The 22352-nt window shown below is 41.4% G+C and overlaps 1 protein-coding gene across 1 annotated transcript in view; it reads right to left on the bottom strand.

Moving 5' to 3' along the window:
- The window catches only part of tnfrsfa (tumor necrosis factor receptor superfamily, member a), a 42344-nt gene extending 23684 nt beyond the window's left edge, over positions 1-18660 (bottom strand). Inside the window, exon 1 of the mRNA XM_021602225.2 lies at positions 18422-18660. Coding sequence (XP_021457900.2) covers positions 18422-18457 — 36 coding nt within the window. The 5' untranslated portion in view covers positions 18458-18660. The remainder of the gene's footprint in view (positions 1-18421) is intronic.
- Positions 18661-22352: the final 3692 nt, after the last annotated feature.

Genomic DNA, 22352 nt, shown 5'->3' on the forward strand with positions numbered 1-22352 from the left:
CAGCTATTTTTAACTCAAGGAAGCCACAGCTCCAAGACACACACACTCGGTTTCCTCATCGGAGTAGGGTTCACTGATTACTGAGCCATTGCACAGCGTGTGTACTGTACGTGTGTGTGTGACACTGGGTTACAGTGTGTGACAGGTTAGGTTAGTTGACTTTTACCTTCGTACAAGAGGTAGACAACAACCTTTGTGAATTTTCTGCTCAAAGTCAAACAGTTGTGGTTGCTAACACAACTGACAATGAGGCCCTGAGTGACCACAATACATCTGACTTAGTGCCTTGATGAAGTGTGAGAAATAAGTGGGCTGAAATATCTAAGAGCTGTGGTAGAGTCAAACAAGTGTGTTTTAGTTAACTACTCTTTATGTTTGAACACATCCAGTGTGCGTACCAGTATGTGCATGCATGTGTGTGGTGGGAGTTGGGGGCAAGGGGGAATTCTGTGAGGTTTATTGTTGCGTAGCTTTACACAAAAACATTGACATGAAAAGGTCCTTTCAAAATCACCCTTTTGTTGAGTAGGAGTTTGACCTAGGGCTGGGTGATATGATGAATGTATTTGCACGATTTTCCAAATGCCTGTATCGTAAGAATCTAGGTTTTGTAATTTGTCGTTTTTATGAGCGTTTATGTCTGTTTGTTCTCATATTGTATTTTTGATCTAGTCTCCTTCGATCCTCTGTGCTGTGTGCACCTCCACATTCACACCAGAAATCTGTATACAGTTGAAGTCCGAAGTTTACATACACTGAGGTTGGAATCATTAAAACTCGTTTTTAACCACTCCACAAATTTCTTGTTAACAAACTACAGATTTGGCAAGTCAGTAAGGACATCTACTTTGTGCATGACACAAGTCATTTTTCCAACAACTGTTTACAGACAGATTATTTCACTTAGAATTCACTGTATCACAATTCCAGTGGGTCAGAAGTTTACATACACTAAGTTGACTGTGCCTTTAAACAGCTTGGAAAATTCCAGAAAATGATGTCATGGCTTTAGAAGCTTCTGATAGGCTAATTGACATCATTTGAGTCAATTGGAGGTATACCTGTGGATGTATTTCAAGGCCTACCTTCAAACTCAGTGCCTCTTTGCTTGACATCATGGGAAAATTGTGGAACTCCACAAGTCTGGTTCATCCTTGGGAGCAATTTCCAAACGCCTGAAGGTACCATGTTCATCTGTACAAACAATAATATGCAAGTATAAACACCATGGGACCACGCAGCCGTCATACCGCTCAGGAAGGAGACGCGGTCTGGGATGAACGTACTTTGGTGCGAAAAGTGCAAATCAAACCCAGTACAACAGCAAAGGACCTTGAGAAGACGCTGGAGGAAACAGGTACAAAAGTATCTATAGCCACAGTAAAACGAGTCCTATATTGACATAATCTGAAAGGCCGCTCAGCAAGGAAGAAGCCACTGCTCCAAAACCGCCATATAAAAGCCAGAGTACGGTTTGGAACAGCACATGGGGACAAAGATTGTACTTTTTGGAGAAATGTCCTCTGGTCTGATGAAACAAAAATAGAACTGTTTGGCCATAATGACCATCAGTACGTTTGGAGGAAAAAGGGGGAGGCTTGCAAGCCGAAGAACACCATCCCACCCATGAAGCACGGGGGTGGCAGCATCATTTTGTGGGGATGCTTTGCTGCAGGAGGGACAGGTGCACTTCACAAAATAGATGCCATCATGAGGTAGGAAAATGATGTGGATATATTGAAGCAACATCTCAAGACATCAGTCAGGAAGTTAAAGCTTGGTCGCAAATGGGTCTTCCAAATGGACAATGATCCCAAGCACACTTCCAAAGTTGTGGCAAAATGGCTTAAGGACAACAAAGTCAAGGTATTGGAGTGGCCATCACAAAGCCTTGACCTCAATCCCATAGAAAATTTGTGGGCAGAACTGAAAAAGCGTGCGAGCAAGGAGGCCTACAAACCTGACCCAGTTACACCAGCTCTGTCAGGAGGAATGGGCCAAAATTCACCCAACTTATTGTGGGAAGCTTGTGGAAGGCTACCCGAAACGTTTGACCCAAGTTAAACAAGGGAATGCTACCAACTACTAATTGAGTGTATGTAAATTTCTGACCCACTGGGAATGCGATGAAAGAAATAAAAGCTTAAATAAATCAAACTCTACTATTATTCTGACATTTCACATTCTTAAAATAAAGTGGTGATCCTAACTGACATAACGACAGGGACCTTTTACTAGGATTAAATGTCAGGAATGGTGAAACACTTAGTTTAAATATACTTGGCTAAGATGTATGTAAACTTCCGACTTCAACTGTATAATGACAAGATGCCCATCTCTGGCCTAACAATGGGAGTCGTTGTACTAAAGGCGGGAAAAAATAAGCCCATAGGTCCTAAATAAACCCATAGAAACGCAATGGACTTATTTTGGACAGATTTTAGCGAGAGTGAAACCTCTTCCTTCGCCTCTTCCTCTATGGTTTACACACACACACCAAGCCCGCCCCCTGCCTCTTATGCCAACAAAGTTGAAATATCACATCTTCCTCTCTGACAAGCGGTTTCAACTCGCTATTTGCATTTGAGGTTTGGTCCAACAGAAATCGGTCCTATGGACACCGAAACACATTGAGAGAAATTATTTTACTGTAAGAGGAGGTTAACTTTTCTAACGAGACCCTTTTACGTCTCAACTACTCAAATTTAGTGCAGAGCATACACTACTAAAATGAGAGTATCAATGAACATTGATTCTGGAAAATGAATGCTCAGTTTGCACGGCATTGGGGTATCATGTACCACTAGTAGAATTTTAGCCAAATACTGTTATACTTGCTGTCTAGTCTGTGTTTTATAAATGTGCAATAAGCATAAAACACAATTATAAAAAGGAATTGGCAACTCCTTCTCATTCTGAGAAATAAGGTAGGCCACTTGATTTCAACATCAAGGCAAGGTTGGCTACTTTGAAGAATCTAAAATACAAAATATAGTTAGATTTTTTTAAACACTTGTTTGGTTACTACATGATTCCATGTGTGCTATTTAATAGTTGATGTCTTCACAATTATTCTCCAATGTAGAAAATAGTACAAAATTAGAAAAACCCTTGAATGAGTAGGTGTGTCCAAACTTTTGACTGGTACTGTATATATTGTGAACAAAAAAATAGAGATATCATTTTTAGGCCGTATCGCCCAGCCCTAGTTTTACCTTCTGTGAAACTAACTTCACGGTAACACTGTAGATAGCCAACTTAATGCCACCTATTAGCTTGAGTGTAACATTTCGTATTTTTAGAGCAGAGTTAAGTTCATTTCAACCCATGTATTGAATTTGACCAAGTTAGAAAGGAATGACACAGCTATTGGTAGGCTGTTGGAGTGTGGAGCGAGATAGAGAGAAGGGAAGACGGAGAGAAAGAGAAGAGTGACTCACTCACAAATCTCTAAAGAGAGTCCATTACCTTGTTCCAAAGACAATCACATTAGTGCCATAACAGGGTGTCTCCAAATAAAAAGCTCTTTGAAGCCACTGGATAGTTTATAGTCTTATCCATAAAAATTCAGACTGTGTGTCTGGTCCAATAGGTCTACAGGGCCTAAGTGACCATCTCAACGTGTGATTTATGTCTTTGTAAACACTATCCCACCCTATGGACAAAGGTTGGGGCGCGTTTAACATCCTCAGAACATTTTTGCGTTATTTGGTATAAGATCTGAGAGGTAAAAAATAGATAGAGGACTTGGCAGGGTTGTGAGACACCTTTGAGGCAGTTCGAACTCAAATTTCAAACAGAAGTGTGGCAACTGTCAATGATAGGACATGTCATCCTAGGTAGTGTTCTGGATGTCTGTGTTCAGACTGGTGATAATTTCATGAATGCACTTTAGTTGAACTAGTAGTCAATTAAATGCATTTTTTTCACAGTAAATCACTGAGCTATAGGAGGTTAATGAATCTCAAAAAAACAACTATGTAGTTAATGTTATTATTATCTAGTTACCATTTCAGTAAGTAATTTCTTAGTAAATAACTAGTAACTCATGTACCATGAAATAAAGTACAAGGTTCACTATCTGTGTTCCATGAGTAACAGGTAATCCTGACAGAATTGCTGGATAACAACTGCATCAAACAGATAGGTCTAGGTCTCGGATAAAGTCAATTGATTTATCCAAACAATAATAATCATAATGAACACCAATCAATCTAACATCAATAACAGTTAATAATAGTGAAGGCACCAATTTGAGAATGTTAGAGCAACTTCAACTATATCAAACATGTCTTGGCATGTTCCTCAGGTTAAGTGGGTGTCATAAATGCCAGCTATGTCAGGTGACACTCTTGCACTCTGTCTGTCTCTCTGTCTGTCTGTCTACAGTGGCTACAGTAAACAGAAAACTGAGTTATACATAAGGTGTTGAACAGGTGTATTTCCAGATTAACTTGGTCAACACATGACGTCCTATTACATTTTAAACAGGTAAACAAGTTTTGGTCATACGCTGTAAGTGGTTCAGATATTTGACTACATGTCTGGAATGAATGTGTAGTTAATAGAGGAACACGTCACCTTCACTAGTCCTTATCAACCCTTTTCACTGAGGAGATTACAGTAACAGGTGTGATTCAAAGATGTACATTGAATGTCTATTCAATGACATACATATTAAAAACCGCCACTCTGTTTGTTCTGGTCCTTGGTGATAAAAATGATAGAGTGAAAAATGTTAACACGATCACAGCTTCCCACCACATCCTTCCTTTTACGTTCTGAGGTTTGATATGAACTCTAAATGAGAACCGATCAGTCAGACCTGTGAGTGAGTCTAACCACCACACTGACAACCTGCCCTCTGATTAAAAGGCTTGCACTGGGGTTGCATCATACTGTAGGCTGTAGTCTGCATGTGACTTCTCTACTCTATCAACGCCAGTGCTTGCAATGGAATGTAAGAGGTGCCAGCCTGGTACTCTTTCCTTTCACTGTTCCATGGTTTGTATCTTTGAGACAGTATTATAAAAGACAGTATCATATAAGAGATATATTCTAAAGTTCTATAGTTTTAGACTAGCCTATATGTTTGCTATGTGACTTTTAATTGTGAACCATACATAGCATGAAGTAGCTTTGGTGACCAATAGTGGATCCTATCCTTAGCCACACTGTTGAACTTGTACAGTGAGGGAAAAAAGTATTTGATCCCCTGCTGATTTTGTACGTTTGCCCACTGACAAAGAAATGATCAGTCTATAATTTTAATGGTAGGTTTATTTGAACAGTGAAAGACAGAATAACAACAAAAAAATCCAGAAAAACGCATGTCAAAAATGTTATAAATTGATTTGCATTTTAATGAGGGAAATAAGCATTTGACCCCCTTTCTGGCTCCCAGGTGTCTTTTATACAGGTAACGAGCTGAGATTAGGAGCACACTCTTAAAGGGAGTGCTCCTAATCTCAGTTTGTTACCTGTATAAAAGACACCTGTCCACAGAAGCAATCAATCAATCAGATTCCAAACTCTCCACCATGGCCAAGACCAAAGAGCTCTCCAAGGATGTCAGGGACAAGATCGTTTATTCACAAATGAAAGAAACACAAAATAACTGTCATTCTCCCTCGGCCTGGGGCTCCATGCAAGATCTCACCTCGGAGAGTTGCAATGAATATGAGATCGGTGAGCAATCAGCAAAGAACTGCACGGGAGGATCTTGTCAATGATCTCAAGGCAGCTGGGACCATAGTCACCAAGAAAACAATTGGTAACACACTACGCCGTGAAGGACTGAAATCCTGCAGCGCCCGCAAGGTTCCACTGCTCAAGAAAGCACATATACATGCCCTTCTGAAGTTTGCCAATAAACATCTGAATGATTCAGAGGACAACTGGGTGAAAGTGTTGTGGTCAGATAAGACCAAAATGGAGCTCCTTGGCATCATCTCAACTCGCTGTGTTTGGAGGAGGAGGAATACTGCCTATGACCCCAAGCACACCATCCCCACCATCAAACATGGAGGTGGAAACATTATGCTTTGGGGGTGTTTTTCTGCTAAGGGGACAGGACAACTTCACCGCATCAAAGGGACGATGGACGGGGCCATGTACCATCAAATCTTGGGTGAGAATCTTGGGTGAGAACCTCATTCCCTCAGGGCATTGAAAATGGGTCGTGGATGGGTATTCCAGCATGACAATGACCTAAAACACACGGCCAAGGAAACAAAGGAGTGGCTCAAGAAGAAGCACATTAAGGTCCTGGAGTGGCCTAGCCAGTCTCCAGACCTTAATCCCATAGAAAATCTGTGGAGGGAGCTGAAGATTCGAGTTGCCAAACGTCAGCCTCGAAACCTTAATGACTTGGAGAAGATCTGCAAAGAGGAGGGGGACAAAATCCCTCCTGAGATGTGTGCAAACCTGGTGGCCAACTACAAAAAATGTCTGACCTCTGTGATTGCCAACAAGGGTTTTGCCACAAAGTACTAAGTCATGTTTTGCAGAGGGGTCAAATACTTATTTCCCTCATTAAAATGAAAATCAATTTATAACACTTTTGACATGCGTTTTTCTGGATTTCTTTGTTGTTATTCTGTCTCTCACTGTTCAAATAAACCTACCATTAAAATTATAGACTGATCATTTCTTTGTCAGTGGGAAAACGTACAAAATCAGCAGGGGATCAAATACTTTTTTCCCTCACTGTACTTCTACTAATATAGAAGCAGTAGGCCTCCCTGATGGTTGTCTTTTCCTTCATTGCCCATAGAGATAGAGAGCGATTTCCTGTGTGAACCCACACCCAGTAGTAAAGTAAACCAAACCACAGATAACATTTAGTGTAAATGAGTGCGGGCTGGGCATGACTGGATTGATGCCCCTAATAATCTGTAAATCTGTGTATTTTCTACACAGGAAGTTTACTGAAGAGACAGGCAAGTACACTGCAGTCATTTGCAATGGAGTCGAGGGAGGACCATTGGGGGGGGGTTGAGTGTCCGCTCGATCAGGGGGGTTGAAAGTCTGCTCGCAGTCCCCTAGCAACAAGCATTGACTGGCGAGAAGACTTCAGAAGTTTCTGTTGTTTACAGAAGAGATAAACAATGACATCGCCACCCCAGAGAGAAAAGCAATTTGGTCTAAGTAGCGGAAAAATGCATGACTTCAAACTTGGATGTGATGATTAGGTTACTCTGTCCAAAACAACCTCTAGTGCTAGATTGTACACAGTAAATTGTCCAGTGTTACCTAGTTACCTAGTTTTCAGTGTAACATTTACTCCCTTTTTCTCCCCAATTTCGTGATATCCAATTGCAATCTTGTCTCATCGCTGCAACTCCCCAACGGGCTTGGGAGAGGCGAAGGTCGAGTCATGCATCCTCCAAAACATGATCCGCCAAACCGCGTTTCTTAACACCTGCCCACTTAACAGGGAAGCCAGCTGCACCAATGTGTCAAAGAAAACACTGTTCAACTAACGATCAAAGTTAGTCTGCAAACGCCCAGCCCACCACAAGGAGTTGCTAGAGCACGATGAGCCAAGTAAAGCCCCCCCCGGCCAAACGCTCCCCTAACCTGGATGACGCTGGGCCAATTGTGTGCCACCCTATGGGACTCCCGGTCATGGCCTGGGATCGAACCCGGGTCTGTAGTGATGCGATGCAGTTCCTTAGACTGCTGCGCCACTTGGGAGGCCCAGTGTAACATTTCTAGTGTTGATTCAGATGTTAAATTACATATGTAAGTGTTGAAGGCCCAGTGCAGTCAACAACATAATTTCCATGTGTTATATATAAATATTTCCACTAGAGGTCGACCGATTATGATTTTTCAACGCCGATACCGATACCGATTATTGGAAGAACAAAAAAAAGGCGGTACCGATTAATCAGCCGATTTATAATGACAATTACAATAATACAAATCAAATCCAAATCAAATCAAATGTATTTGTCACATACACATGGTTAGCAGATGTTAATGCGAGTGTAGCGAAACGCTTGTGCTTCTAGTTCCTTCAATGCAGTAATAACCCACGAGTAATCTAACCTAACAATTCCAAAACTACTTCCTACTACAAGTGTAAAGGGATAAAGAATACTGTATGTACATAAAGATATATGAATGAGTGATGGTACAGAACGGCATAGGCAAGATGCAGTAGATGGTATTGGGTACAGTATATACATATGCATATGAGATGAATAATGTAGGGTATGTAAACATTATATTGAGTAGCATTGTTTAAGTGGCTAGTGATATATTTACATACATTTCCATCTATTCCCATTATTAAAGTGGCTGGAGTTGAGTCAGTGTGTTGGCAGCAGCCACTCAATGTTAGTGGTGGCTGTTTAACAGTCTGATGGCCTTGAGATAGAAGCTGTTTTTCAGTCTCTCGGTCCCAGCTTTGATGCACCTGTACTGACCTCGCCTTCTGGATGATAGCGGGGTGAACAGGCAGTGGCTCGGGTGGTTGTTGTCCTTGATGATCTTTATGGCCTTCCTGTGACATCGGGTGGTGTAGGTGTCCTGGAGGGCAGGTAGTTTGCCCCCGGGGATGCGTTGTGCAGACCTCACTACCCTCTGGAGGGCCTTACGGTTGTGGGCGGAGCAGTTGCCGTACCAGGCGGTGATACAGCCCGACAGGATGCTCTCGATTGTGCATCTGTAGAAGTTTGTGAGTGCTTTTGGTGACAAGCCAAATTTCTTCAGCCTCCTGAGGTTGAAGAGGCGCTGCTGCGCCTTCTTCACGATGCTGTCTATGTGGGTGGACCAATTCAGTTTGTCTGTGATGTGTACGCCGAGGAACTTAAAACTTACTACCCTCTCCACTACTGTCCCATCGATGTGGAAAGGGGGGTGCTCCCTCTGCTGTTTCCTGAGGTCCACAATCATCTCCTTAGTTTTGTTGACGTTGAGTGTGAGGTTATTTTCCTGACACCACACTCCGAGGGCCCTCACCTCCTCCCTGTAGGCCGTCTCGTCGTTGTTGGTAATCAAGTCTACCACTGTAGTGTCGTCCGCAAACTTGATGATTGAGTTGGAGGCGTGCATGGCCACGCAGTCGTGGGTGAACAGGGAGTACAGGAGAGGGCTCAGAACGCACCCTTGTGGGGCCCCAGTGTTGAGGATCAGCAGGGTGGAGATCAGGGTACCCTCATCACCTGGGGGCGGCCCGCCAGGAAGTCCAGTACCCAGTTGCACAGGGCGGGGTCGAGACCCAGGGTCTCGAGCTTGATGACGAGTTTGGAGGGTACTATGGTGTTAAATGCTGAGCTGTAGTCGATGAACAGCATTCTCACATAGGTATTCCTTGTCCAGATGGGTTAGGGCAGTGTGCAGTGTGGTTGAGATTGCATCGTCTGTGGACCTATTTGGGCGGTAAACATTTTGGACGCTTGCTTAGCTTGTTTGATTGCCTTGCGGTCACCTTGCCCTGGTTAAAAGCAGTGGTTACTGCTGAACACTTATTTTAACTTAATATAATACATCAATAAAATCAATTTAGCCTCAAATAAATAATGAAACATGTTCAATTTGTTTTAAATAATGCAAAAACAAAGTGTTGGAGAAGAAAGTAAAAGTGCAATATGTGCCATGTAAGAAAGCTAACGTTTAAGTTCCTTGCTCAGAACATGAGAACATATGAAAGCTGGTGGTTCCTTTTAACATGAGTCTTCAATATTCCCAGGTAAGAAGTTTTAGGTTGTTGTTATTATAGGAATTATAGGACTATTTCTCTCAATACGATTTGTATTTCATATACCTTTGACTATTGGATGTTCTTATAGGCACTTTAGTATTGCCAGTGTAACAGTATAGCTTCCATCCCTCTCCTCGCCGCTACCTGGGCTCGAACCAGGAACACATCGACAACATCCACCCTCGAAGCAGCGTTACCCATGCAGAGCAAGGGGAACAACTACTCCAAGTCTTAGAGCAAGTGACGTTTGAAACGCTATTAGCGCGCACCCCGCTAACTAGCTAGCCATTTCACATCGGTTACAACAGCCTAATCTTGGGAGTTGATAGGCTTGAAGTCATAAACAGCGCAATGCTTGAAGCATTGCAAAGAGCTGCTGGCAAAACGCACGAAAGTGCTGTTTGAATGAATGCTTACGAGCGAGCTGGTGCCAACCATCGTTCAGTCAGACTGCTCTTTCAAATCATAGACTTAATTATAACATAGAAATAGCCTTAGGTCATTAATATGGTCGAATCTGGAAACTATTATCTCGAAAACAAAACATTGATTCTTTCAGTGAAATACGGAACCGTTACGTATTTTATCTAACTGATGGCATCCCTAAGTCTAAATATTGCTGTTACATTGCACAACCTTCAATGTTATGTCGTAATTACGTAAAATTCAGGCAAATTAGTTCGCAATGAGCCAGGCGGCCCAAACTGTTGCATATACCCTGACTCTGTGTGCATTGAACGCAAGAGAAGTGACACAATTTCACCTGGTTAATATTGCTAACCTGGATTTATTTTAGCTAAATATGCAGGTTTAAAAATATATACTTCTGTGTATAGATTTTAAGAAAGGCATTGATGTTTATGGTTAGGTACACGTTGGAGCAACGACAGTCCTTTTTCGCGAATGCACACCGCATCGATTATATGCAACGCAGGACACGCTAGATAAACTAGTAATATCATCAACCATGTGTAGTTATAACTAGTGATTATGATTTATTGTCATACCCATATTGTTTTTGTTTTTTTGCTCCTTTTCACCCCATATCTCTACTTGCACATTCATCTTCTGCACATCTATCACTCCAGTGTTTATTTGCTTAATTGTAATTATTTTGCCACTACGGCCTATTTATTACCTTACCTCCCTAATCTTACTTCATTTCACACACTGTATATAGACTTTTCTATTGTGTTATTGACTGTACGTTTGTTTATTCTATGTGTAACTCTGTGTTGTTGTTTGTGTCACACTGCTTTGCTTTATCTTGGCCAGGTCGCAGTTGTAAATGAGAACTTCTTCTCAACTGGCCTACCCGGTTAAATAAAAGTGAAATAAAAAATAAAATAAAAAATACAATACGTGCAATTTATAGATTATAATGATTTAATACAACAAAATGTTGTTTAAATGCTGAGGGCTTTATGTCCCTACCAGCCTATTTTGTCGCACTCGCAAATGCTTCACAGTGTATTTCATTGTAGACTATATCCTTGAAATAATGGAGCCTAAATAATTCATTTCCATTCCTTCTTAGGCTCCCTGTCTGGCTCCTGACCTATTTAGAGTGTTTATATGCTGTTTAATATGACATATAGCCTATTTGAAATTGTCTGCTTCTTACATTCCAATATTTATTCAAATACTTCTCATTCAAATCCATATTGTTTAGTTAATTGGTAGGTCCAGTTATTCATAAAAATAGATGGGTTTTGGTTAACCTGTTAGAGCTCTAGGGGCGCTATTTCATTTTTGGATAAAAAACGTTCCCGTTTTAAGCGCGATATTTTGTCACGAAAAGATGCTCGACTATGCATATTCTTGACAGTTTTGGAAAGAAAACACTCTGAAGTTTCAGAATCTGCAAAGATTTTGTCTGTAAGTGCCCCAGAACTCATTCTACAGGCGAAACCAAGATGATGCATCACCCAGGAATTAGCAGAATTTCTGAAGCTCTGTTTTCCATTCTCTCCTTATATGGCTGTGATTGCGCAACGAATGAGCCTACACTTTCTGTCGTTCGCCCAAGGTCTTAGCAGCATTGTGACGTATTTGTAGGCATATCATTGGAAGATTGACCATAAGAGACTACATTTTCCAAGTGTCCGCCTGGTGTCCTGCGTCGAATTCGGTGCGCAATTGCCAGCTGCTTCTACTTTACCATTTGATTCAGGGGAGAAAGCATGTGTCCAAGAACGATGTATCAATGAAGAGATATGTGAAAAACACCTTGATGATTGATTCTAAACAACGTTTGCCATGTTTTCAGTCGATATTATGGAGTTAATTTGGAAAAAAGTTTGCGTTTTGAGGACTGAATTTATGGATTTTTTTTGGTAGCCAAATGTGATGTATAAAACGGAGCTATTTCTAATACACAAGGAATCTTTTTGGAAAAACTGAGCATCTGCTATCTAACTGAGAGTATCCTCATTGAAAACATCAGAAGTTCTTCAAAGGTAAATGATTTTATTTGAAGGCTTTTATGTTTTTGTTAATGTTGCGTGCTGGATGCTAACGCTAATGCTAACGCTAAATGCTAACGCGAAATGCTAACTCTAGCTAGCTACTTTTACACAAATTATTGTTTTCCTATGGTTGAGAAGCATATTTTGAAAATCTGAGATGACAGTGTTGTTTACAAAAGGCTAAGCTTGAGAGATGGCATATTTATTTCATTTCATTTGCGATTTTCATAAATAGTTAACGTTGTGTTATGCTAATGAGCTTGCTGATAGATTTACACAATCCTGGATACAGGGTTTTTTTCATAGCTAAACGTGACGCAGAAAACGGAGCGATTTGTCCTAAACAAATAATCTTTCAGGAAAAACTGAACATTTGCTATCTGAGAGTCTCCTCATTGAAAACATCTGAAGTTCTTCAAAGGTAAATGATTTTTTTGAATGCTTTTCTGTTTTTTTGTGTAAATGTTGCCAGCTGAATGCTAATGCTAAATGCTACATTAGCCATCAATACTGTTACACAAATGCTTGTTTTGCAATGGTTGAGAAGCATATTTTGAAAATCTGAGATGACAGTGTTGTTAACAAAAGGCTAAGCTTGAGAGCTAGCATATTTATTTCATTTCATTTGCGATTTTCATGAATAGTTAACGTTGCGTTATGGTAATGAGCTTGAGTCTGTATTCACGAACCCGGATCCGGGATGGGGAGATCAGAAAGGTTAAATAGATTTTAATGACTGGAGCAAATTTGGAGTGGTAGATGTTAGACGGTTGTCAGTGTTAGCTAGCGTTAGCCACCTAGCTAGAATTCGTAACATGCTGTAACGTAGACGCAGGCAGTCAAGAAACAAGTGCTGTGTGACTTTAATGATAACGAATATAGGATGAATGACAGAACAGAGTGTTAGATTAATGATAAGTAGTCAAGGTAGTAATGGTCCAGGTGTGACTGATGATGGGGTGCAGGTGTGCGTACTGATGGGTTGCCAGGACCGGTGGTTAGTAAACCGGTGATGTCGAACAGCGGGAGCGGGAGTAGACAATGCCGGTCAGGACGACGGCCCTGAGGGCGAGGAGCGGGCCGGTCAGCGAAGTGAAAATCTCAGATGATGTTGGGATCTAGAATGTTGTCCAACAGAACCCAACAACGCTCCTCTGGACCATACCCAACAGGTACTGGAGCCAACACTCATGACGTCGGGAGTGGGGAGCTGTAATCTATACATCACCTCATTGACCCTCCGGAGGACCTTCAATTGCCCCACAAACCGGGGACTCAGCTTCTTACAGGGCAGGCGGAGTGGGAGGTTCCTGGTGGAGAGCCAGATGGGATAACTAGGATGGAACACAGGAGCCTCACTGCGGTGGTGTCTCACATTGGCATCGTTCCAGATCTCTTCTGCGTGCCTGAACCACTCGTCCACCGGAGGAGCTTTGGTCTGGCTCGGGGTCCACGGAGCCAGGGCTGGCTGATAACCCATGACACACTAGAAGGGAGTCAGCCCGGTGGAGCAATGACGTAAAGAATTCTGGGAGTTCTCTGCCCAGGGAAGGAATGGGGCCCACTCCTCCTGCCGGTCCTGGCAGTGACTCCTCAGGAACCTCCCCAGCTCCTGGTTCATCCTCTCCACCTGCTCCTTAGACTGAGGCCGGTACCCGGCTAACTGGTTAACTGCCTTGTTCAGGGGCAGAACGACAGATTTTTACCTTGTCAGCTCACGGATTCAATCTTGCAACCTTACTAGTTTAGTCTACTAATAATTAGTCTAACGCTCTAACCACCTGCCTCACGAGGAGCCTGCCTGTTACGCGAATGCAGTAAGAGGCCAAGGTAGGTTTCTAGCTAGCATTAAACATATCTTGTAAAAAAACTTGGATGGGGTATTTACAGATGGGCTATGTACAGGTGCAATGATCTGTAAGCTGCTCTGATAGCTGATGCTTAAAGTTAGAGAATGAGATATGAGTCTCCAGCTTCAATGATTTTTGCAATTCGTTCCAGTCATTGGCAACAGAGAACTGGAAGGAAAGGCGGCCAAAAGAGGAATTGGCTTTAGGGGTGACCAGTGAAATATATACCTGCTGGAGCGCGTTCTACGGGTGGGTGTGCTATGGTGACCAGTGAGCTGAGATAAGGCTGGGCTTTACCTAGCAAAGACTTATAGATGACCTGGAGCCAGTGGGTTTGGCAACAAATTTGAAGCGAGGGCTAGCCAACGAGAGCATACAGGTCGCAGTGGTGGGTTGTGGCTTAATTAGAATGAAATGAAAATTAACTATTGTGCCTTTAAATTCATTCTTAAAATGAATGTTTAGAAACACAAGTTTGGCCAGTCTGTGGCTTCAGGTTCATGCGATGGTGCCTGGAGAGCCGGTCAGCAGTGGAGAATATCCTCTCCACACTTGCAGAGCCACTGGGGATGCTAAACACCATTTTGGCCACTCCGGGCAGAGATGCAAAGTTCTTCTTTTATTTTTCTATAGGTAGGCCTAATAACTCAATAAAAACAGAAAGCCCCTTGAATGTGAGAATATGCCAGGCCTATTGGGTCAAAATCATTTATGGCCTATTGTATAGATAATAGAACGAAAATGAACTAAATGTTTAAGAGATCTGATTTTTAGTCTATACAGTGCCTTGCGAAAGTATTCGGCCCCCTTGAACTTTGCGACCTTTTGCCACATTTCAGGCTTCAAACATAAAGATATAAAACTGTATTTTTTTGTGAAGAATCAACAACAAGTGGGACACAATCATGAAGTGGAACGACATTTATTGGATATTTCAAACTTTTTTAACAAATCAAAAACTGAAAAATTGGGCGTGCAAAATTATTCAGCCCCTTTACTTTCAGTGCAGCAAAATCTCTCCAGAAGTTCAGTGAGGATCTCTGAATGATCCAATGTTGACCTAAATGACTAATGATGATAAATACAATCCACCTGTGTGTAATCAAGTCTCCGTATAAATGCACCTGCACTGTGATAGTCTCAGAGGTCCGTTAAAAGCGCAGAGAGCATCATGAAGAACAAGGAACACACCAGGCAGGTCCGAGATACTGTTGTGAAGAAGTTTAAAGCCGGATTTGGATAAAAAAAGATTTCCCAAGCTTTAAACATCCCAAGGAGCACTGTGCAAGCGATAATATTGAAATGGAAGGAGTATCAGACCACTGCAAATCTACCAAGACGTGGCCGTCCCTCTAAACTTTCAGCTCATACAAGGAGAAGACTGATCAGAGATGCAGCCAAGAGGCCCATGATCACTCTGGATGAACTGCAGAGATCTACAGCTGAGGTGGGAGACTCTGTCCATAGGACAACAATCAGTCGTATATTGCACAAATCTGGCCTTTATGGAAGAGTGGCAAGAAGAAAGCCATTTCTTAAAGATATCCATAAAAAGTGTTGTTTAAAGTTTGCCACAAGCCACCTGGGAGACACACCAAACATGTGGAAAAAGGTGCTCTGGTCAGATGAAACCAAAATTGAACTTTTTGGCAACAATGCAAAACGTTATGTTTGGCGTAAAAGCAACACAGCTGAACACACCATCCCCACTGTCAAACATGGTGGTGGCAGCATCATGGTTTGGGCCTGCTTTTCTTCAGCAGGGACAGGGAAGATGGTTAAAATTGATGGGAGGATGGATGGAGCCAAATACAGGACCATTCTGGAAGAATGATGGAGTCTGCAAAAGACCTGAGACTGGGACGGAGATTTGTCTTCCAACAAGACAATGATCCAAAACATAAAGCAAAATCTACAGTGGAATGGTTCAAAAATAAACATATCCAGGTGTTAGAATGGCCAAGTCAAAGTCCAGACCTGAATCCAATCGAGAATCTGTGGAAAGAACTGAAAACTGCTGTTCACAAATGCTCTCCATCCAACCTCACTGAGCTCGAGCTGTTTTGCAAGGAGGAATGGGAAAAAATGTCAGTCTCTCGATGTGCAAAACTGATAGAGACATACCCCAAGCGACTTACAGCTGTAATCGCAGCAAAAGGTGGCGCTACAAAGTATTATCTTAAGGTGGCTGAATAATTTTGCACGCCCAATTTTTCAGTTTTTGATTTGTTAAATAAGTTTGAAATATCCAATAAATGTCGTTCCACTTCATGATTGTGTCCCACTTGTTGTTGATTCTTCACAAAAAAATACAGTTTTATATCTTTATGTTTGAAGCTTGAAATGTGGCAAAAGGTCGCAAAGTTCAAGGGGGCCGAATACTTTCGCAAGGCACTGTAAATACTTTGCTACAATGACACACTTAGTTATCTACCCACCTCATTCCTTTCTTTTAGCATGCGCATGTAGCATGCTTTTGGGATACGTGTCTTTTCAGATTACACAATGATTCTTTAGTTGTGGACTCGACATCACCACACTTCCTCTCTTGCTCCTCATCTTTGTAAGTCACCTTGATTTAGCACCTGTGCGTTTTATCAGTTTCTTTATGAAAATATTTAGCTAAATCTGTGACAGTAGCTAAAACAAGGGGCTATAGCAGCACACAAGTAGACTGCAAATGCATGCTGGGGCGGGTATGGCGTGAGCTCATGAAGTGAGCGCTACTGGAGCGAAATTGGAGTGGCCGAGAAGGTAGAAGCTCCAGCCTTTGGGAATCTTGCTCCACGCTGCAGTCAAATTGGGCACGCTCTGCTCCGCTCACAAACTCTGGTCACTAACCAATATACTAATGGTTGGTATTTCCAAAGGCATTCTTTGAAAATATGCAAATGTCATAATTTAACAATGAAAAGCGTGGACCCACATAGACACTGGACCAATGTTAAAATGTAACACTGTCAGTGTTGATTTAACACTGGAGTATTTGCTGTTTAGTGGTGGAAAAGCCTTTTATGTAGCCTAACCCTACCCAATCAATCAATTTAACCAATTGACAACAATAAATCAAATACCACCAATGTGGAAATAAATGTATCTGAATGAATGGTATTTCCATGAAAATTACTCACAAATTGGTTGTTATTTCAGTTTGTCACTCATTTAAAAACAATTCCAACATATTTATTTCTATGAATTTCTCCAACAGTATATTTCGTGGAAAACCCAAAGAGTCTTTTATCCGAGGTTAAGTGTTTCAGGTTTTACTGATGCCATATTTATAGTGTCAGGTTTTGGCACTGCACGGCTGGAAAATACAACAGCACAGCACTGAATGGCCCTTTCTGTGTGGAATAAACTTTACATTGGCAGGACTAGCTACGACTCTATTAAATATATAGGCATGTGTGTGTGTGTGTGTGTGTGTGTGTGTGTGTGTGTGTGTGTGTGTGTGTGTGTCTGTCTGTCTGTGACCTAGGGATCTAGGACAGTTGAAATTCCTTTTCAACAGTACTGTATTCAGTAATATTGAAGCTGGAATATTTTGCAGACCACATTTCTACATATGATGTTATTCAACTACAAGTAGGCTAAACTGTAGTGAGGTGTTATTATAATGTAGGTACAACCTAACAAGTATACGTACCCCCATTTACATCAAGGTAATAACTAGCCTATACATTCAATAGAAAAATGCCACACAATCATATCAGGAAATCATGACAAGCATTTAGCCAGTGTTTCAAATTGTTTGAGTAGAGACCAACCAACGGTTTGATCCAATGTCCCAGACAGTCAGAGCTGATGCCTGGGGGCTGAATTAATAGGGTGGGATCATGTCCCGCACCAGATGGTGACTGTTGTCATGGGGGAAGGGGTCAAAATTATACAACACATGTACAGTTAACTAGACTACAGTATAAACGTTCAATACTGTACATGAATAGTTACAATGTTTCCCAGTAAACAAACAAACACCACTGATAATACGCAGCATTAATCACGCAATGATGTTCAAGTGCAGTGGGCTACAACTTGAGAGACTACCGAAAGTTATAGTTGAATAAGGAGTAGAGAACGGACGGCTGAGATTGCTGTAGCCTAGCCTATTGTATCTCGGGTCTGCGGCGAGCGGCCGCTCGAGCGTGGCCCCTCACCCGAGAGCAAGTTGTAAACTTCAGGTAAACTTCTGTCTTCGTTTGTAAACGGTTACATAAAGTAGCTTAGGTACTCAATCTGCATAGCATTGGGCCATCAGTACTATTTCAGCCGGAGTAAAAGTTACTTTGTATCGTTCAAACTACAAGGAATCCCATTTACAAAGTGGCCTTGATAGGACATAATGTTACAACAACATAGAACACTATATAATACAATGTTTATTTTCTTACCGAACATTTCATGAACGTCAGATCGAAGTTCATCATGGAATTCCAGCGACTATCATTCAATCTTCAACCTCGTGTAGAAATCTAAAACTTCCTTTCAAACACAACTATTTTTTTAAATAAAGCATTTTAAGTAAAACATCCAGTTGTTTCCATGTATATATAAAAGCGATACGTTCTGAAGACGCGTCCGTTTTACGCACTTACAGTTGAGAGACTGTCCCGCCGATGGCATAATTCTTTCGAAGAAAATCCTCCACACTCATTGACGTCATCCCTGCCCATAGACCAATCACATAACTTCATTTGGAGTGGAAAAAACAATGTCAAAAACAATGTCACTCCCAACATTTAGAAGTAGGCCGACGTAACTGTGAAAAATTAAACAATATTTGATACACGTTGGACGTTCTTTTTTCGTTCTATCCAACAAGTTTTGCTAAATATATTTTGGACTAGAATTTTAGGCTATAATTTTAAATATAATATCATATATCATGAATCTGTTATGATGAATGTAAATTAATTAATATACAATACGTTAATTATTAATAATTAATTATACAATAACCTCAATGCTGTAAATAGGCTGAAGAAGATTTCTTATTTATTTTAAGACAGACCAGCACACTCTGTATAAGTGGGGATGTTTAGGTGTTGTAATTGTGCAGAACATTTAGAAATGTGTAGGGTTGACATAATTGCCACATGACAGAGTGACTATCTGAACTTTCGGTAATGTACCTGAATAAGCTGCATATATGGCTCTCAGATGAACTGATTCATTAGGACCAGTTATTGCACCCAGGGGAATTCCAGCACTTGATTGTATTCTTTAAATCACAGGATCCATTCTGCCAGTGCCAGACAATGATGCAACACAAATATTGTGCAATCAGCAAACCTGTGACTTTACTCAAGTAAAGACTAAAGACGAGGAATTACTATGTCAGTTCACGGGATAAGCTAAGCCAACTTCCCTTTTTATTTGTCTGTAGAGGATTTTTGACCCTGAAATAAAATAAGTGACATTTCATTTACAGTAATTTAACATCTTTAGTGTAGATCTTCAGCCCATCTCTAGAATGTTGTAGTTTTAACAGTGTAATGGTGTAATTCAATACCATTGGATAAAATGTGGCTTCCATTAGACATGTATTTTCGGTGTCAATTAAGATAAAGGCTTAGTCAAGCCTAGCAACCCAAGATGCAAGTTAGCTGTAGTTCCACATGTAATAACACAAATGTAGTTACGATTATAGAATGATGTAGGCTCGAAACTTCACTGGTGCAATAGTTCTACAGAGTTACTGTTGGTCACGTTGACATCCTCCCTTGCTAGGCTCTCTATGATAACTTACACAGATGGTGAACAAGACTATATTGGCCATATTCTTACTGTACGTAGGATGCAGTTTTGCCTGAGCTGAGCAGCATCTGTATGAGAGTGTCTGGGTACATGTTGACAACTGTTATGCCAGCTATGCCAGGGAAATGCTCCATTGACAAAATATGTGGTGGAGAGCGAAAGGATTTTCCGTCGTCCACTGTACAAACAGAACTCCTCCACTTCTACGTATCTGACTAAAACAATTATCTTTGGGCTGGCCATCACACACCTCTGATGTAAAATAGAACAACAGAGAAAAACATTAAAGTGCCAGAAGGTTTGACTCTGGGCTTGACTCATATTTGTTGCTTGCCATTGGAAACCCTAATCCTGGCGAGCATAAACAGTGAGCTCAGTCTTCACATAGAGATGCTGTTTGCTCACACTCTGCCTTTATGTTTGGCTTGAGTAATGAAATCCTCACTGAATCCTAGCAGGAGAGAAACAAATATAGTGCATTATTGAAGTTTTCTGAGCCAAATCAATCATCTCCCTGCTATAGTTTGAAGATATGAACATGACTAAACACTTTAACCTGTTGAATTTTGGCACAACAGAATAGTTCAAGTTGAATAACAGATGCCTCATCCCCATTCAAAAGTTTTCACATAAAATAAACATGTGTTTCAGTTTTTGTACTATCTAGGAAATCGGCAACCATTTATTCCCATCGGCTCACATCCTGTGTTACTTCTTGTGCATGAGGTCATTGCACGACTCAACAACAGGAAGTGTTGTGATAGGCTTGTTTACAAGCTTCTCTGGCCTCTCATGACATAACCAGTAGTTGCTATTACACACTGACTGGTTTGGACACTGGAACTAGTACTGTATGGGCCATCTATAAGTACTCAATGCATTTTAGCACTCAAAACTTGCAGTGTTTCCCTATATCTGCTCCTCGGACAAGATAGTGCTGACATACTGTACATGGTCACCATGTTTCTAGCTCCTGGTCAGCTTTGCAGTATTTATTTATTTTTTGTCTTATTTCTTACATTATTTAGAAATTAGACTTACTGAATTGGATCCTTTCTTTAAACTCTCCAAGGCAATTCCATTCATCCCGGGGGCTGCTCCAAGACCCTGTCACAGGAGAAGATGAGTAAGGAGTGAGCTCCTAGTCAGACACAGGAGCCGTGCATACCATCCAATGCTTCTTAGTATATTACTCGCTAACGTTCAGTCCCTGGACAATAAAGTAGACAAGCTCAGGGTGAGGATCTCCTTCCAGAGAGACATCAGGGAATGTAACATACTCTGTTTTACGGAATCGTGGCTCTTTCCGGATATACTGTCCCCGTCCATTTAGCCAGCGGGGTTCTCTGTCCATCACGCGGACACGAAGAAAGACACTGGTGGACACTGACCCCTCGGTCCCGGACAAGTTAAACAACTTATTCGCCAGCTTCGTGAAAAACAGAGTGGTCGATGCAGTCCACTGCCGCTCACGAGGATCCTGAGCTCTCATTCTCATTCTCATTCTCATTCTTTAAGCGTGTTAACCCTTGCAAGGCAGCCGGCCCAGATGGCATCCTAAGACACGTCCTCTTTTTGAGTGTGAACTGCATTACTGTACTGTATTGTATTATACTGTATCATATGGACTGGAATTACTTAATTCAAACCATTATAAAGCAGGGGGAGAACATGCAATTCTGGTGCAGCACATGCGGCCTACAATGTTACAATTATAGGCCAGTGAATTTGATTGTAATTTTGAAATATAATAGGGCCTATTTCTATAATTCGTAGGCTGAAACATATGTACCCTACCTTTCATAATATTTCCCCTAATGTTATTAGCCTACATCCTCTTTCTCTCTGTATTGTTGCTTCATTCGTTCCTCACTTTCAACTGTTAAATGAAATAAGTTTTGTTGTCCTTATCTTCATCATTCTCCTAGCACTGTTGGAGCTAGAAAAACAAGCATTTCGCAACACCCGCAATAACATCTGCTAAATATATGCATGTGACCAATAACATTTGATTTGATTTGATCCTTGAATAATATAGTACTAGAATTAGATGCAGAATGGTTTCACTTCTCACCATGAAGATTGAATGGTTATGGGTCTAAAAAATAACTGCTATAGTCTACCGCTATCGCACGTTCGCTCTTCTTTCAATTGGCTGTTGTATTTAACATTCAGCAGACAAGAACTTGCTCTTCCAATAGTCTATTGGTGGAATTCAGGAAACAGCAGAGGGAGCAGCCCCCTATGCACATCGACGGGACAGTAGTGGAGAGGGTGAAAAGTTTTAAGTTCCTCGGTGTACACATCACGGACAAACTGACATGGTCCAACCACACAGACAGCGTGGTGAAGAAGGTGTGGCAGCGCTTCTTCAACCGCAGGAGGCTGAAGAAATTCATCTTGTCACCAAAAACACTCACAAACTTTTACAGATGCACAATCGAGAGCATCCTGTCGGGCTGTATCACCGCCTGGTACGGCAACTGCTCCGCCCATAACCGTACGGCTCTCCAGAGGGTAGTGAGGTCTGCACAACACATCACCGGGGGCAAACTACCTGCCCTC

Source organism: Oncorhynchus mykiss, chromosome 5 (assembly GCF_013265735.2).
Source record: "Oncorhynchus mykiss isolate Arlee chromosome 5, USDA_OmykA_1.1, whole genome shotgun sequence".
Lineage (NCBI taxonomy): Eukaryota > Metazoa > Chordata > Actinopteri > Salmoniformes > Salmonidae > Oncorhynchus > Oncorhynchus mykiss.